Source organism: Harpia harpyja, chromosome 6, assembly GCF_026419915.1.
Source record: "Harpia harpyja isolate bHarHar1 chromosome 6, bHarHar1 primary haplotype, whole genome shotgun sequence".
In the NCBI taxonomy this organism is placed as follows: Eukaryota; Metazoa; Chordata; class Aves; order Accipitriformes; family Accipitridae; genus Harpia; species Harpia harpyja.
Genome location: NC_068945.1, coordinates 47508982 through 47525660, shown reverse-complemented (window position 1 = coordinate 47525660; position 16679 = coordinate 47508982). Strand labels below are relative to the sequence as shown.

Sequence of the window (16679 nt, the reverse complement as noted above, 5' to 3'; positions counted from 1 at the left end):
CTATTATGCTCATAAAATATCTTATTATAGTAGTTGTAGCTAAAGCTTTTTCTTGTTCTGATATTTATACAAAACCTGTTAAAGGTCTTTAAATGACTATTTTTAGGCTGTATCATGTTTTAATGCTTCTTTCACTTCTTTTAAATGTAGGATTTGATAGATATTTTCGGAGCCGAACACTGGCTAACAATCGAAGAAATGTCTGGTTTGCAGAATTTTGGGAGGAGAACTTTGGATGCAAGTTAGGATCACATGGAAAAAGAAATAGCAATACCAAAAAATGCACAGGTAACTGTGAAAGCAAAACATTATCTGTAAGTTGTTCATTGGAGTTCAGGAAAGGAACTGCTTTCTTTTCATCACTGTTTTGGCTCCCTTCAATTCTTTAATCCATATTATTATGCTGTAAGAAATGTGACTTTTTTTTTCTCAAACCTGAAGAAAAAATTCATGGACAATGTTTGAGAAAGTTGGTAGTTAATTTGCACAAATCCAATGATGGTACAGATTTTGTTAAAGACCTGTGACTGTGGTTCAATTCCATTCATGTTTTCCATGACCTCCTCTCTCACCTCATCTATAGTTGTCAATATGATTTTTTTTTTTTTTTGTTCAGTGAACAGGCACATCACAGTAATTCTCATATTGTTATCCCTCAAGTATATACAGAGAAAATTAAATTTCTGTTTAAACTATTGAGGTCCTGATGATAGGTCAAGTCATGAACTCCTTATTTAGTTTACAAACTGTGTTTGAGGATGGAGTAAAAATCAAATCAATATGTTCTTATTACTTGTCCTCATGTGAAAAGAACAGGATTCTATATTGTATTATAAAGCTGAAAGTCTCTGTGAAGTTTGAGCAAAAACTCCGTGTAACTGGTACTGGTGTTCTCAAACCTGCTTGCTCAGGCATCATACCCAGACACAATTGTCACAACAGCTAATATAGCAGTTGCATCAGTAGCTCTGAGTTTCATCTCCCCTATGAGATGTTGGCCTTTTGCTGTCCCTTGCAAAGTTTATTACAAGAGTGTTACCTTTAGTCTTCTGTGACTAAACCAGACTGTTTATGTTACTTTTTGTGTAGATAGTTTATGCCTAATGTCAGGGTTCCCAGTGTCATTTCCTTAATTACCACCCCCCCACCCCCCCCCCCAGCATTACTGGTAGTGACCACCGTCTCTGTGACTAGTGGCAGCAGCAATACCCAATTTTCTGCACTACATGCATAAGTTGTCGATGTGCCTTGATTTTCCTGGGAGTGTTTTCATTCACCAAATAATATTTTCTACATGGAACACGAACATTTTTGTTCACTTGCTGTTCCAAGATTTCTGGCTACCTGGTGACACTGTCATGCAGCCTTTGTTACGGGGGTGCGCTTCCAAACTTTCTGCAAACAAAAGCTGCGTGCCAGCACCCCAGTTCTCCTGGGTTTGTCAGACAGACATACCCTGCAGTCTCCAAGCACGTGCACCTTTAGTCCTGCACTTCCTGAACCATCAGATTTATTGTATGTGTACTGTGCCATTGATTCAAAGACTTGCTGCACTGGGCTTCGCAATGCACAGACTTATCTCACAGAGAAATATGAGTGCCATGCATGCACTCTCTCATTTCAACAACGATGCCTTGTCTTCTGCCTTTTACCACATGCTCCACAAAAAAAAAGGATGATATTCAGTTCCTCACTGAGCTAAATGATAGCTCATTACTCTAATCCTTTACTCCTTGGCCTTGATTCATATAGCAGTAAGTCATGGATGGGTAGTTACCTATGTCTGGGAAGGGATTATTTTGTTTTTACTATTTTAAGTGGAAAATAGATGCTTTTTTGAAGTTCTTCAGGTGGAATGAGTGCTGTATGTGCTGTAGTTTGGGAAGCTCTAAATGTTACCACAGATGGTTGTATGACTTGTCTCAGCCTCATCACATCTGTCAAACTGAATTACCAAGTGAAAAGTAGTGTATAAAATGCATAGGCCGTATCTTGATAGATTCAAAGTAATTCGCCATTTGAAACAGATATCCGTATATTTTATGAAACAAAATTATGGTATGCTCTCTGTGCCTGAAAACAGAAAGAAAACATATTTTCTGCACCCAGAAAGTTAACATAGTATCAAGGGATGGGATTAAGACGGGGGGAAGTCTCCCATGAAGGTTGCACGTGCATTTTCACCTGCAGGGGAAAAAGCTATGAATTATTCTGCAAGCAGGAGTACCTACAAGTGACAGGACCCTTGACTAAAACCACTTAAAGGTGGCTTACTACAATAGGAGAGACACTTGGACAGCAGCAGACCTGAAACAAGCTGATGACTCATCATGATCCCTATGCTTATCTAACTGAAATTTAAAGTGTTGGATAACAAAAACAATGAAAACATATCCCTTTTAAACAAACTGAATCAAGCGATGAGGGTGGAAGTTCAAAATAAACCCCTGTTATTTAAGGAGAAATGCTAAGCGGAGAATGGGGGAATGACAGCCTCCCAGTCTAGACCTAGAGAATCACAAACGGCATCTTGACCCACCCCAGTTCATTTGTCATGGCCTCCTGTGCACAAAAGAGAGGCAGTAATGAAATTCTGGCTGGTTCTTCATGCCACAGCCCTCAAAGCAGATGAGTCAGTCTACTATGATCTTCTGTGTCTGCTGAAAGAGGAGAATATCCCACCCATTAATTTATCTTTCCCTTGAAAGGCCAAAGACTTTACTTCATGGCCAAGTCTGCTCTGAAATAATGGCAGTAAATGAAAGAAATTAATAAACCCCTAAATTTCAATAAGGATATAGGAGCTGTTACATTTAATTGTTTATAACTTTATATTGAAGACTTTGATCCTTGCCTATCCCAGCTGCCAGTTGTCCTTTCAGTGGGTTTTCTCTGAAACTTTATGTCTACTTTCTCAGTCCTAAATTTCAGCTCAATTCTTAAAAGGAATGTATTCCCGTCTCTAGTTCAGGACTTGAAGACTGAGCTTAAATACACCTTTTATCCTAATTTTCCCATGTTTTATCTGGGCACTGCAGATAATAAGATCCTCTTTGTCTTTTGCCCACCAGCCCAATTTGTATATCATGTCAACAGCCAGTGATACACTGAAAGAAATCCAAAAGCTCGAGATACAGCCATAATCTGAAAATCTCCCTCTCCAAAGATATTGAAAGGCAAATTGATAGGTATAAAGTTTTCTCAGGCTTGAGATGTGTTTTATTAGGCATTCCTGTTTATCTTAGCTAGGAGGTACTTCAATCTCTTTCTCATATGACATTTGTAATTCCCAACAACAACAAAACTGATATCCCTGTTCTCTATTTAGTTGAGTTATCTGATCATAGGTTTAAATTTTTACTACCTGCAGCCAGGATGCTGCCAAACTAATCCAATTTCAAGCATTTTTTTTCATAGGAAGATACTAGAAAATGCTCCATAGCAAAAGATACTTTTCTCTTTTCTTTTCCATGTAAAATCAACAGTCTTTTTCACACTGGAAATCCTGAAAGAGGTTTCCTCTCCTTGTTCGACGTTAAGAATTACAAAAGGGCGTATGCCTTCTTACCTCCTTCTATTCTTATACATTACTGATTATTATAGTCTAGTGTTGTAATGGCTTAAACAGTTTATTTAAAGAAAACTGCTATTTTAAAACTGTTTAAAAATACTGTTTATTTGTGGTTGCTGTTGCTTCTTATTCCTAAAAGAATTTGTGCTTAGGAGGTAAATAAAATAAGAAGTTTATTTTAAGTTTGCCCGACTGTTTGCTTTCTGATTTTTGCCAGTTTACAGAAAGCAATTATTCATCTAAACTTTGAAAAAGTAATTGCTTTGCCACTATTGATTTGCAACTAGCTCTATGTGTTTCTGAATATGAGTGTACATTGATCAAATCATCAAGATTAGACTAATTCATTGAAAAATATTAGAGATCTTTTGTTCCAGCCTTTCTGGAATAAAAAAAAAAATAAATAATCAGGCCATTAACTTAGTAAACATGAAACAATAATTCAATGACTACCCTTAAACTTTTTTAATTGGGGAAGGGGAAAGGCATTTGAAAAGAAAACTCATTTGCCTTACTACAATAAAATGGAAAAGAATGGAGCACTACAAGGATTGAACTGTGTGTAGAGGTTACAAGAAGCCTCACTTTACATATTTATTCAAGGTGCAGGTTTTCTGTATTCAATAAAAAGATCTTTAGTGAGACATGAATCTTTCAGGACTCTTGAACAGCCTTTCTTTAGCACTGGAATCTCTTTGTGGGAATGAGAAGTGAGGAGATGAGAAGCTTTTCACTCATCCCTGTGCCCCAGCAGAAAACTGTAGAGAGAGACAGCATTCATCCTTCGATTATCTGCATTCTTCAAGAGGAAGGGCTTGCACCATGGTTGCGGGAGATTGCAGAGACAGTATGCCTCTCCCTCTACTCTAAATTTAACATCCTGGAGAATTTTCCCATACATTCAGCTTCCCACTTGACTCAATTGGTGGGCCAAGTTTTTGGTAGCTGAAGATTTAACATTACTTAGAAACATTGTGGACTGACCAGATTTATTCCTGGTGTTGCGTTGTTAATTCCAGCTCTTGGTTGTTAATTGTCAGTCCTACCTTAAGGTAGGTTTCTAGACCTTGTGTTTCCTAAGAAATGTACAAAAGTATGAATACAAAGTTTTGAAAATGAAACAAAGATATCCCAGAGTACTCTTTGCATTGAATTGTGGGACTGACAATATGCACCATCACTCTTTCAGAAGACCAAAATAGAGTGATCAAAAAAGAAAGCAGCGTTAATGATGAAGAGTTGAGGGAGAAGGGTAAGAATTAAACAAAGTGTACTCAGATTTGCTTCCATTAACCTCTCAGAATGTTAATATTTGATTTCATTCTTACAAAAAATTCTGAAGAAGTCCTCTTTACATATATATGTGCGTACACATGTAGATATTTGTGTTTGCATGCATAAGCAGATAGGAATCTAACATGAAGTAAAGTTGCTTACTGTATCATGTTTTAATGTGTACAGTGGTAGCCTCAAATTCAAATCTGATGTAAGAAAATAAAGTTCCATTGAGATTTGTTCTGGATTTTCCTCATAGCATCCCTTCAAGGCATGCATTTGTCATAGTATTTAAAGTCTTTGAACAGCAAAATGTGGCCCTTTAATAAAACCTCAACAAAAACGTTAATTAAAAAAGCTCTTTCATGCACATCCCTACAGAAGTAGTCTCTCCCCCTGTTTTGTATGGTTAGCATTTTAACTACTTTGCAAACCTCATCAGCCTTTAACTGCCTATGATGACTGACTGTACTGCTAAAAGTAAAGATGGAAGAGTTCCAAAAGCATATACAGACCTGTGTAAATTAGTCTAATTTCAATTTGCTCTATCAAACTGAACCATTTGTTTTACTGAAAAAAAATCACAATGCAGTATAATAGACATTGTGCATGCCTGGGAACTTTACAGATACATTATTTAATTGTTTTCTCTTAACTAACATCTTTGAAAATACAATTGCACCTACAAATATTAATAGAAAGAAGTAGGTCTACTCATATGTGTATGCAGCCACATTCTGAAAAAATTATAGAACAAATTGAAAAGTTCAGTTGCAGAGGTACAGCGCATTGCTATTTAGTTTGATTAATGGTTCCATTACCATAAAATCACTCCTAAAGTAGTTTTTTTTCTTGATGAGACCTGCGCAAAGTTAAAAACAATCAGCATAGATGCAGTTGAGACACATGGTGAGTTGTACCACAATTCCCAAAAGGCACTAAGGCTCAGGAGAGACTGTTTTCGAGCACACAGAAAGAGCTGCATGGTCTCCCTCTTTGTGCGACTTGTGTGTTGTGACCAGTATGTTTAGGCATAAGAGGTGGAAAGGGCAATTCTTAGTCTTTCTCTTCTTTTGCTGTTCTTTGCCATTTTCTTGGTTCCCATTTGCAAAGTAGCTTATAAACACATTGCAGAAGAATTTTTGACTTTTTCTTTATATTTATAAACTGTCTATTGCTGTTTTGTGTAAGTACAGTAATTCTACGTAAAAAGCACAGTAGTCAGATTTGTAGCATGATAAGCAGGAGCCAAGCTGACTGTTGAATCTTTGCTACCCATCACATCAATTGGACACAAAAGACTTTGAGGAGTATTTGTCATAGTCTGAGCTGTTTCTTACTCTGCGTTGGACATTATCTCACAACTATGAAAATTATGCGTTACAGGTAGCTGCACTGCAGTGGTCTCATGCTGCCTCTAATGTAGCATTAAATAAAACTGCATCATGTGTCATTAAATAATATATGGAGCCAGAGAGTATTTACTTTTGGTTTTAGGACAATAGATCATGTCCCAAGTGGCACCAAGACCTCTTCCAATAACCTAAATGAAGTTTGATCTCCCTATTATGGTATACCATAGGCCATAAATTCACCATTTTTGTCGATTTTTTTCTGGTTCCCAATTTCAGAAGCCTGGGTAGTCAGTTCCAAAGAAAAAGTTCATGTTTGAGAAAAGTGAGTGACATTCTGCCAAAATTAACAAGACTGAAATATGGACTTTCTTGTGCTATACATCAGGTCAGAATGTTTAGACCAAATTCTCTCCTCGTGGTGGAGAACTGGCAGGCATAAACCTTGCCATCTCTCTGCTGTCTGTGTCTGATAGACTGATAAGTGATAGAAGACCATAGCCTAAGGTGTATTTGATCCAAATATACACATACAGTTGTCTTACAGAGGGCCAGTTCTGGATTTTATTCCAGAAACTACAGAATTTCAGAATATTCAAGTCGAATAGTATTTCATTCCAGCAACTGCTAATGTGCGTATTACTCAATGTGTCTGAGAGCTGTCAAATCAGTGGACCTAACATATGCTGCCCATTCACCGATTTGACTTCTTCCTTTCACTTGCTGTCATCCATTTTGTTGTTTCACCAGTTGTTAGTATTTTTAGATCTCTTTATAATATATCCATTGGAATAGCACTTCTCAATCTTGTTGTCAACGCTTAGATTCACCTACAAAACATATCATTTAAAAAAGCTGTTTCTTCTAATATGAAGAAGAAGCTGTTGATATGCTCCATAGAGGTCTTTGTTTCTCTATAATTTTATTCATAAACAGGAATTCAAGTCTTGTATTCTGTCAGGAAATGTATCAATTTTAGATTTATAATGTTTTACAAAGTTATGATTCATATTCTACTGCACAATCATTTAAACAGAGTATCTTGCCATTTTAGATTTGATACACTTGCTGCCAAGTTGGAATACTTTTAATATGCATATGTATGTGCACATGTGTGGATGTGTTTGCTAGTAACTTATGAATCCAGAAATTCTATTCCAGCTCAGAGCCTCTGCAAGAATGCCATATCCTAGTGAACGAATTGTTGGTACAATGTTGTATAAACTCTGGAACTGCACCTTCTCAAATGTAGCCTCAGAAAACTTGTAACCAATATTACTTATGATGTAACTTAGATGTCACACACGTAAGACCATCATCTGTACATAATCCGTGTTCCTGGGAGACAATAGTAAGTTACTCTGTCATTTCCAGTACCAGCCCAACCAATCTGGACAGATGTTGGTAGAATGGGAAGTTGATAGTCGGAGTGTTGCATGCTGTTCTTCATCTAGTTTTCTCTCCTGGTCTGCCACAAACAGACCCTTGCTGTGAACCGGAAGATGTGTTCTATATAAGCCTGAGTCCCAGATATCCTTCTTCAGGTAGAAAAGATATTTGTTTTTTTCCCTTCTGACCAAGTTATTGTAATCCTGCCTAGTGAGAGGGCTGGAAGAACTGTTTTAATTTTGTATATACTTCATCTGTGCCATTATTCAAGCATTTCAGGTTACAGTGCCGTACAGTCTGTATGGCAAGGGAAATCAGCTGCTCATGACGCTGATCCCTCTGAGTAAGTCAGAAGGATATAGAGCCCTCTCTGTGCTCAGTTCCTGAGCACAAGCAGGATGTGACTGCTCTTGGCCCTTATTTGCAGAAGACCACTAACTACAAACTAACATTGCATTATTCCATTGATTAGCTGTTCTGAGGGGGAAAGAGTCTTGTTTAATACACAGCTCAATATTTATAAGCTATTTTTAATATTCTTGGATTATGCAATGATTCAAGATGTGTATTTAAATTTACCAGTATGTAGTTTCTCAGTAGGTCAAAAAAAAGTAGCTTGTTTGTCCTGTTTTGTAACTGCAGAAAAATGTCATCTCACACATATACTGGAATACAGAGTGACTTACATCATAAACTCTTGATGCAGAACTTCCCACAAAACAGCCTTTTCTCTATTAGTTAATACTTGATTTACAGGATATCAACAAGTTAAAACAAATATGAGCACAAGGGAAAAGAAAATGGTAAAACAAAGGAAATTATTTAATCTTTCTGCTGGTTAATTATGTTCGATATTAAAAAAAGTTGCAACTTACTCAGATACCACCAATACCCCAAGTAAATCTGTATTTTTAGTAATTATATTAATTTTATAATATAATTAGCATAGGTAAGTGGTTTCATAATTTCATGAAGCAGCAATGAAAATACTTAGTGTGGACTGCTTTTAGATCATGAACATTTTCAATACATTGAATAATTATTCATCTGTGAAATGCCCCTGATTTATAAGTAATTGCTCACCTTTCGTGGAAGGGAGTTCAGATTGGTCATCTGTAAACAGATGCAGATGCTTTTAATCTACCAAGCAGAATTTTATTGCAGAAATAGACCCAGCAAAATCAATGGGGCGTACATAATGGCTGTAGTATAATTCAGTGTAGAAAAGGAGGTTAGAATTTTGCTTTTAATGGATAAGTGTATCCATGAAATGTACCAATTATAGTTCAATATTTCCAGAATATTATTTGTATCCAGTATTTGAGATAGGTGTTTTTGTATAGAGGGTTCTTACGAAAGGTCAGGTAGAAGCACAAGTGTCCCCAGTTTGTGTTAAAATCGGTGTACAGGGGAGGAGAGGTATATTTGTCACACTGAACTTACACTGGTTTAACTGCATCGTTGGGCGTAATGATTTAGACCCAAATTCTAGCTCTGGACTAGTGCATGTTCACGTCTTGCAGGATTGCCCTTGGGTGGCGCTCATGAGACAGGATTTACTTAATTTTTTAACTTCTGGCAGGCCACCTCTAGATGTTTTATTAAGCTGCTTAGACTGGTATGACTTAGCCTGTGAGGATGCCCATCTCTTTATGGACTGCAAATAGACCTAGATGACTAAGTTGGACGAGGTGCCCTACTTTTAGATTGCTCAAGTCAAGTGAAATGAATCCCATTCCATGGTTGCATTGATCACCACCTTCTCAACAAAGCAATCTGCCTTCCCAGTTCATGCAAGATCCTGGTGATAACTCTAATATTTGTTTATATTAATTATGACTATATTACTTAAATGTTTAGAGGTGATTAGCATCCTTACAGCTACTTTCAAAGATAGAAACAAAAGGGAAGGTAATACATGGCAGTCCTCTGTACATAGATTATCAGCAAATCTTCCTCAGATCTGAATATGTGACTATTTGCCTATTAATAATACCGTAGATTTTCAGGATGCAATATCCTGTTGAATTTTGCAAAATATTTTAAAGGGGCTTGTTGACAAAGGTTTATATTTCAGGTTTATGTTTAGGCTTTGTTTAAAAAGAAATATTTAATTATTCTGGCCAAGATCCTTTTATTCTGTGATGAGATAATCCCAGGAGACAGACAAATTAAGGCTTTAAAATCTTCGATGAAGCTACATAATGTACATGATCTGTTACTGAGACAAAAGCAGCTGGTGTTGTGATCTCACATGCTACACACCCTGTGGAAAATAAGTTACTTTCAGTTTATTAAAGTGATACTATGGGATAAGGTGTGCTTCCATTAGTGGTATCTTCAGCTGCATCAGTAAAAAATGGGTGATTAATGCTGTGGGGTTTTTCTACTGTACCTTCAGCGTTTACTGAAGTTTTGGCAGCCAAGGATGGTCTTCATTGATTTGTTACTGTCTTAGTTAAAATTCAAGATAGTGAAAGGGAAAGTCTATGCACTACATACATTCCACCTGACCCCACGAAATAATAAGACCCAAATGCCTTCAAAAGTTCTGTGGTGATGGGGCAGGTGGTGTGCTGAGGCCATGGTCTACCGTGCTGTTCAGGTTTCCCTTGCTTCCCATCTGTTCCCTACTTCTCCATGTGCTCAAGTATAAACTCTTTGGGCCAGAGATTGCATTTTTCAGATTTTTTTTTTTTTTGAGCAGTGTTTTCCTGTTCTATTCTTTCAAGCAAAGAAGAAGAAAAATGAGTTGGCATTTGAACGTGTCATAAACCTGTTTGGAGGAGTCCAGTGGAATTTAAGTGCCACATAAGCATTGTTTGGCTTAGAAAATAAGGGTGCTTTTTCACTCTCAATGTTGAGTTCTGACTATTGGTAGACTTTTTCCTGAGCCATACCCTTGAAAGAATAGTTCTTCAGAGACTCTCAGATAGATTAACAATTATTCTCTCATCTCGAAATGAACAAATCATTTCCAGCACCAGAAGCGCTTCAAGGTAACATTTTAAATTGTCTCTTCCTGTAACTTTTGAAACTACAGCAAACAAGAAACAAATTCATTTTATTCCTTTTAAATTTTGAAAAAGAGCCTGAGACGCTAAAAGTGAGAGTTTTAGGAACATTGTAAGTGTTGGCCTGGAGAGTGATAGAATAAGCTCTGCAATTCACTGAACCTTCTTGCAAGATATATTACATATAAAATCTGAAACTATAACAAACAGTCCATGTCTACAGATTGCTGGAATAATTGATTTTTCTTTTTAACTTGGACAGAAATGTTAACATCTTCCAAAAGGCTACAGTAGAGTAAAGCAATTTGCAAAATTGAATAGTATGACTGTGAGACAAAAAAGCTGTCATGTGTTCTGCATCCTACTTAAAAGTATGTAACATTCCTCAAATTCTAGATAAAAACTATCCAGAAAGAAGAATGTACAGACCACAAATTAGCCATTGACTTTGTAATTAGTAATTCCAAATAAATAATAAAAGGAAGATTACAAATGGTTTCACAGAATTTGGGAAGAGAAAAGGAGGCTAAGTTTGCTGTATAAGTTGCTAATTATTTACTGATAGATAAAGCAAACACATTCAGGGATTTAATTCCTGCAACTTACTGCTTTTATTTTTTAATTATACCAGATATATGTCATTCTAACTTTTCTGCAAAACTAGAGTAGAAATTTAATAGGAAAAAACTTGCTCATGAACTTTCGATACCTCCTCACTGGATTTTAGGTGAAATCTGTAGTTGCAGCAGTGTTTTAAAATGGAGAGAGGAAAAAATAATGAAAGGAAGAATTAATCTGCTGTATTAGATTGTACAAGTCTTCATGTCAGCTAACAGAACTGAAAGTGAGTATGCAAAGGTCTTTTACATTTGCAACTTCTGTGTGCAGTGGGATAGTGTGGAATGTAAAGATTGGTACCTGACAGCCTGCAGGAAAAAGGGCAAGTAATCCTACATATTATACTGTAGCTTCTGCACTTTTTTCAGCAGAACTACCTATGGCCTGCATATCAGCCTTCATGGTAAAACTTTCCTGGAGCTCTGTGTTAAACACTGTTCCTTTACACAGGCTCCGATTGACCCATACCTTTGCAAGCTGCATTAAGAGACTTTCAGGTCTGCATAAGATTTGGGTTGAATTTTGGATGAGTATTAAGGTCACTTTCCATTTCATCTGAACTGTTTTCACTAATTCCTCTGTGAAATTCTTTCATGTAATTTATGATTATAATAAATGAAACAGGGTTTGGAACATGAGACCAAAGATTCTGCAACCGAGTTGCACAGAGATAAAGTAAAAAGGATGTATAATGGCCAAATCTTCAGTGCTGTACAAGCGTGTTGCTTTATTGACATGAAGAGGTACGAGATTTGAGAGGATATGGCCCCCCAAATGAGAGTAGTAACTTGATTTTTTTGTGGAAATCACAGAGAGGTCAGTAATCAAAGGCTGAGTAGGGTAAGAAAAGCTTTAAAGGAATCATCAGAAGGGAAGCTACATTGCTTTTCACTTCAGAAGACAAGAGTTTTAGATCTTAAAAGTAGGATCAAAATAAGCAGAGCTTTATAGACAGGTTGCACAGAACCTTGAAATAGAGACGAGAAGTCTGAACGACCTATGAAAAGGGTAACCAGCCGAGAATTTGGCCTTAGTGTTACTAAATTCTAAAATTCTCTAGTACTGATGAAAGGAAAATTGTATGTGGGAGGGAACAGCAGTGCATATTACTCCTTGAAATCTCTTTTGATCTGCTGTTACGTGGTTCTATTTTCCACAGTTTATCCTTTCTGTTTTTCTCATTTTAGCATGAATTACTCTTCCAAAAAAAGAATTAAAATTTCTTGCAGCCTCCTTCACTGTGATATTGAATCATGTTGACTTTTGCTTTTATAGCCTTTTTGATCAGGGCTATATGTTTACTTTCAGTTATACGTGTGACATTAAAAAAAGAAAGTGTGCTTTTAGAATTTGGATAGTGTTTTTACCACCTTCTTTGCCTTTTTATAGTGCTCCTTTAAAAAAAAAATCAACGCTGCCATATTAATTTTTTGTTGGTTTATTTATTTATTTTTCTTCTTTTTTAGGAAGGGATATCTGAGCATAATTTGGTCGTGATTGCAAAGGCACTCATTTGTAGTCCTATCTGGAATTGAGTCTGGTGCACTCTTCCAGATTGAACCCAACACCCTTTCTCTTCTTGGGTTTCTCTGCTTGTTGTTTATGTTGGTCATTTACAGTATCTCTGGCTGATGCTTCATTATGATATTTACCTGCCTGAAGTATGGCTATCTGAAATTTGAAATCATGTTTTCTGCTTCTTCAGTCTCTATAACTTTCGGTAGCATTTCATTTCCCTTGCTGCTATTGTGGCTGTGTGGCCCAAACCATCATCCTCTCCCTCTTTCTGATCACTCAAGGAGTTCAATTCTGTGACACTTGTTGATAAGGTTAAATCTTACCTTGTTGCCTCGTCTGTTCTTTAATATGCAGTCTTAATCCTGCACCTCGTCAAATATCATTTGTCATTCCTAGAGAGTTGGCTTATGGTGTTCAAATACTTAGTAACTCTTTTATAAGACTATGTACATTTTACTATAGTTTGCTATAGCTCAGTACATTAATTCCTTTATTAACATGTTATTTGACTAGGTTTTTTGTTTTCCAAAGTCCTCCATTTTTAAATGGAGTTTTGAATGCTAGTTTAAATTAGTTCTCATTTGAGTGTGAGGAACTTAATTACATTATGATCAAGCATTTCAGGTGTAATTATGCCTTCAAACAATTTGCTGTGCAGTATTTAGAAATATAGCTCCAATCCTGCAAGGTAGGCTGTATGGGGCCCACTTATGCATCTGTGCAGGACTGCACTGAACTGGGTAGCATTTCACAGCTGAAAGGACTTCAGAATGATTATAGCAACATGCAGCATGTCTTAGATATATTTTCTAACCATGTAAAAATATTCCATAGCCAGTTCCATGGAGAAATAATAATTTTGAGTGCCTGTACTTTGCCTTCTTATGATACCTTCCTAGAGAGTAGGTGGTTATTTGAAAAACTGCATTATTAATACTTTTCACTGGTCATATTTTATGTTCTTCAAGTTTGTATGTGATTCATTTTCTGATGAAAGGATGATGATATAACCTTATTCCTTGGTTTTTGACATCCATGCAGATCTATTCTCTGGGGCATTCCTGTTTAAAATATTACTACAGCGTACAGCATGTGTGTATATATGTCTCTGTATGCATTTATTCTCCTATATAAAATCTCCGTGCCCCCTACCTCAATTCCATTGTCATCCCTATCTGTATGCAAGTCCGCAGAGGATGCTTTTGGAGCAAAACGTTTTGCCTTTCCCATCCTCCTCTCCTCCCCCTAATCTTTGTGTTACTGATCTTCAATTCAGCATAGAAACTCTAAGCAGGAGATGGAGAAGGGCTGAGGGAGTTAAGAGGGAGAGCAGGCTGCCCGGAGAAAGGGGAGCCAAAGCTGTGGGAGCTGGGAATTGGGACTGGACCTCTTGGTGTTGACAAGCACTGGCAGGCCACAGGGGAACAGTGCCAGTCCCCTCTCCCTCGTTCCTAATCTCAGATGATATATTTGAGCTGTTGAAGAAAGCGGAGCTTTTCCAATGACTGCTGTTACATTCAGGACCAATTTCGGAAAGTGGGAAAAAATACAATAAGGGTCAAAACCTTTATTCTTAATTTATTATTCAGGAAATCCTCTTGAGAAGCGGAACTGCAAAGAAGATCAATCTTCTATTTCAAAAAGGATTTTGACATTTGGAATTGAAATTAAACCAGACAATTTTAAAATTCAAAGCAAAAGAGAATTAAACCTTATTCTACTTCAATGAAAATACTATACTGTGTTATCTAGCATAAAAATCAAATGCATTAAACCTTATTTGACTTCAATGAAAATACTATAGCATGTTATCTAACATAAAAATCAAATGCATGTAACCAAAAGTTTCAAACTGGTTCAGTTCTAAAATACAACAATTATATTTTCAACATAGTGCTAATTTTCTTTGTTGTTTTCCCTAGAAATCTCAATGTTGGTGAGTAAGTTTTTTAGAAAGTATTTTTCTTGTGATGGAAATACATTCTCTAGTGAAATGTAACTCTGTAAAAAAGCCTCTCCATAAGCCTGTGTTTTAAGATGAGAAAAAATGTATGATCTGGGACCCAGAAAAAATTTTTATCAGAGTAGTGTATAATAATTTATTAGATACAGTAGGTATGTGAACAGCTACCTCTGCAAATGTTTATCTAGCACATAGCTGATGAAGACAATAATGACAGTGTGTATAATTGACATGCTGATTATAATGAATCACACAGATAAAAATGTTGACATTGATGTCTAGTAATTTTCCATGTCTCCGGACAGTGGATTTATCCTTCTGTGGGGCTATTTTTCAGAAGAGAATATCTAAGTTATGCTTTTCATCTCTTCCTTGAAATCAAAGGTGTGATTGTAGAAGTAGAATGTCAGGTGAGAGCTGGGTATACTCACCACTTGACATTTATGTATTTCCTGAAACCCAGCTATGTCAATAACTACAAGAGGTCAGAGCTCTCTGGAGAACACAAATATGATGCTCTTACAGAACTTTTTTTATTTTAAACTTATTTCCAAAAGTTGCAGCATTTGCGTCTCTTCTCTTATCCTGGCCTATGACCCCCTGAAGAAATTAGGATGAACACTTTAACAAGTTACTGGACATGTATCATAGGGACATGTTCCTCAGCTTTTTTTCAAGACTAAGTTTCGGCAGTATCATGACATTAGAAATGAAGTATATGTGGTTCATGACGAGTTATTGTTCAAGAAAGCTCTGGTTTCCTTAGTTTTTAATTCAAAGTACATTGATAATTGTGGAAATCTTTAACACAAACTTTTCTTGTTCAGAAGATTCCTTAATGTTCTTCCTTATTTGTGGGGACTATTGTATTGTTCTGACACTTAGGAAAACCAAGCCCCTCTTACTGATGGATAAACTTTTCTTGACCAGGCGTTAGAGCAGCTCTCTCTTTCCTCTTCAGTATTCATGCCATACAACAGACAAATTCTTGGTTATTCATGAGCAACCCAGGGTAAGAATGCACTCAGCTACATGGACACAGATTTCATCCCAGCTGTGAAATTATGTCAGCTGGCAGGCTCTGGTGGTGGGGAAGCATCTAGCGTCTGTGAAGGCTGAACAGTCTCCAGGGCTCCAAGCAAAGCAAAGTCTCCGGTCAGATCAGTGGATATTTTACTTTTTGTTAGGCCATGTGCAAACTTTGAGATTTCCTGTTTCAAAAGCATGCATTGTGTTCATACACTGCGGTTTCACTGCCACTTCAGTTATTGATAATTTAGATACAGAAATTTCCCCATGATTAGAAACTCATTGCTAATTCAAATATAGACAGATTGGTAATATTTTAGGGTGTGATTTTGATTCTTAATGTGATTGCTTGTGAATAGAACTATGCTATACAAACCTAGGTCCATTGTCCATTCGTAGCTGCCAAAAAAGAGAGAGAAAAAAAGGAGAGGAAATGTTACTCCTCTCCTGCCCCAAATCATGTATCACCTACCAGCTTGATTACTTATCTGTTGCATGGAGTGGTTTATTAATTGTATATTGCTGGTCAGTACATCTGTGCTACCCTATAAAAAGCTTTTACACCTGTAGACGCTGTCTGGCCTGTCTTCTTCCACTTCCCTTGGGCTATGTCACTTATATTAACTGAGCTTAATGAGGTGATTCTCAAATGAATTTCATCTTTTAAAGGTTAAATATTTTAATTAGAATTCAATTGTGAGGAAACATAAAGGACTTGGATGGTGGTAGCAGCCTGAGCCTGGTGAGGTTGTGTATCATACCACATGCTTCCTGGCATTGTGCTATGATGTTTTCAGCTTTGGGGAGTGGATCTCTCCCTGATTTTCCTTTGATTGCGGTGTGTTGCTCCATACCACAGCCGATAATTCCAATCACAAGGGGAAGGCGATAATGTTTCAAACTTGCCTTTGGTAGTTTGTTAAAAAAGCTCATGCAGAGAACACAGGATG

The 16679-nt window shown here is 36.8% G+C and overlaps 1 protein-coding gene across 2 annotated transcripts in view; it reads left to right on the top strand.

Moving 5' to 3' along the window:
- The window catches only part of GRM8 (glutamate metabotropic receptor 8), a 364871-nt gene that overhangs the window by 167869 nt on the left and 180323 nt on the right, over positions 1 to 16679 (top strand). For both annotated transcript variants that reach the window (XM_052790214.1, XM_052790213.1), the window contains exon 5: positions 151 to 288. In XM_052790214.1, the coding sequence (XP_052646174.1) occupies positions 151 to 288 (138 nt within the window). The remainder of the gene's footprint in view (positions 1 to 150; positions 289 to 16679) is intronic.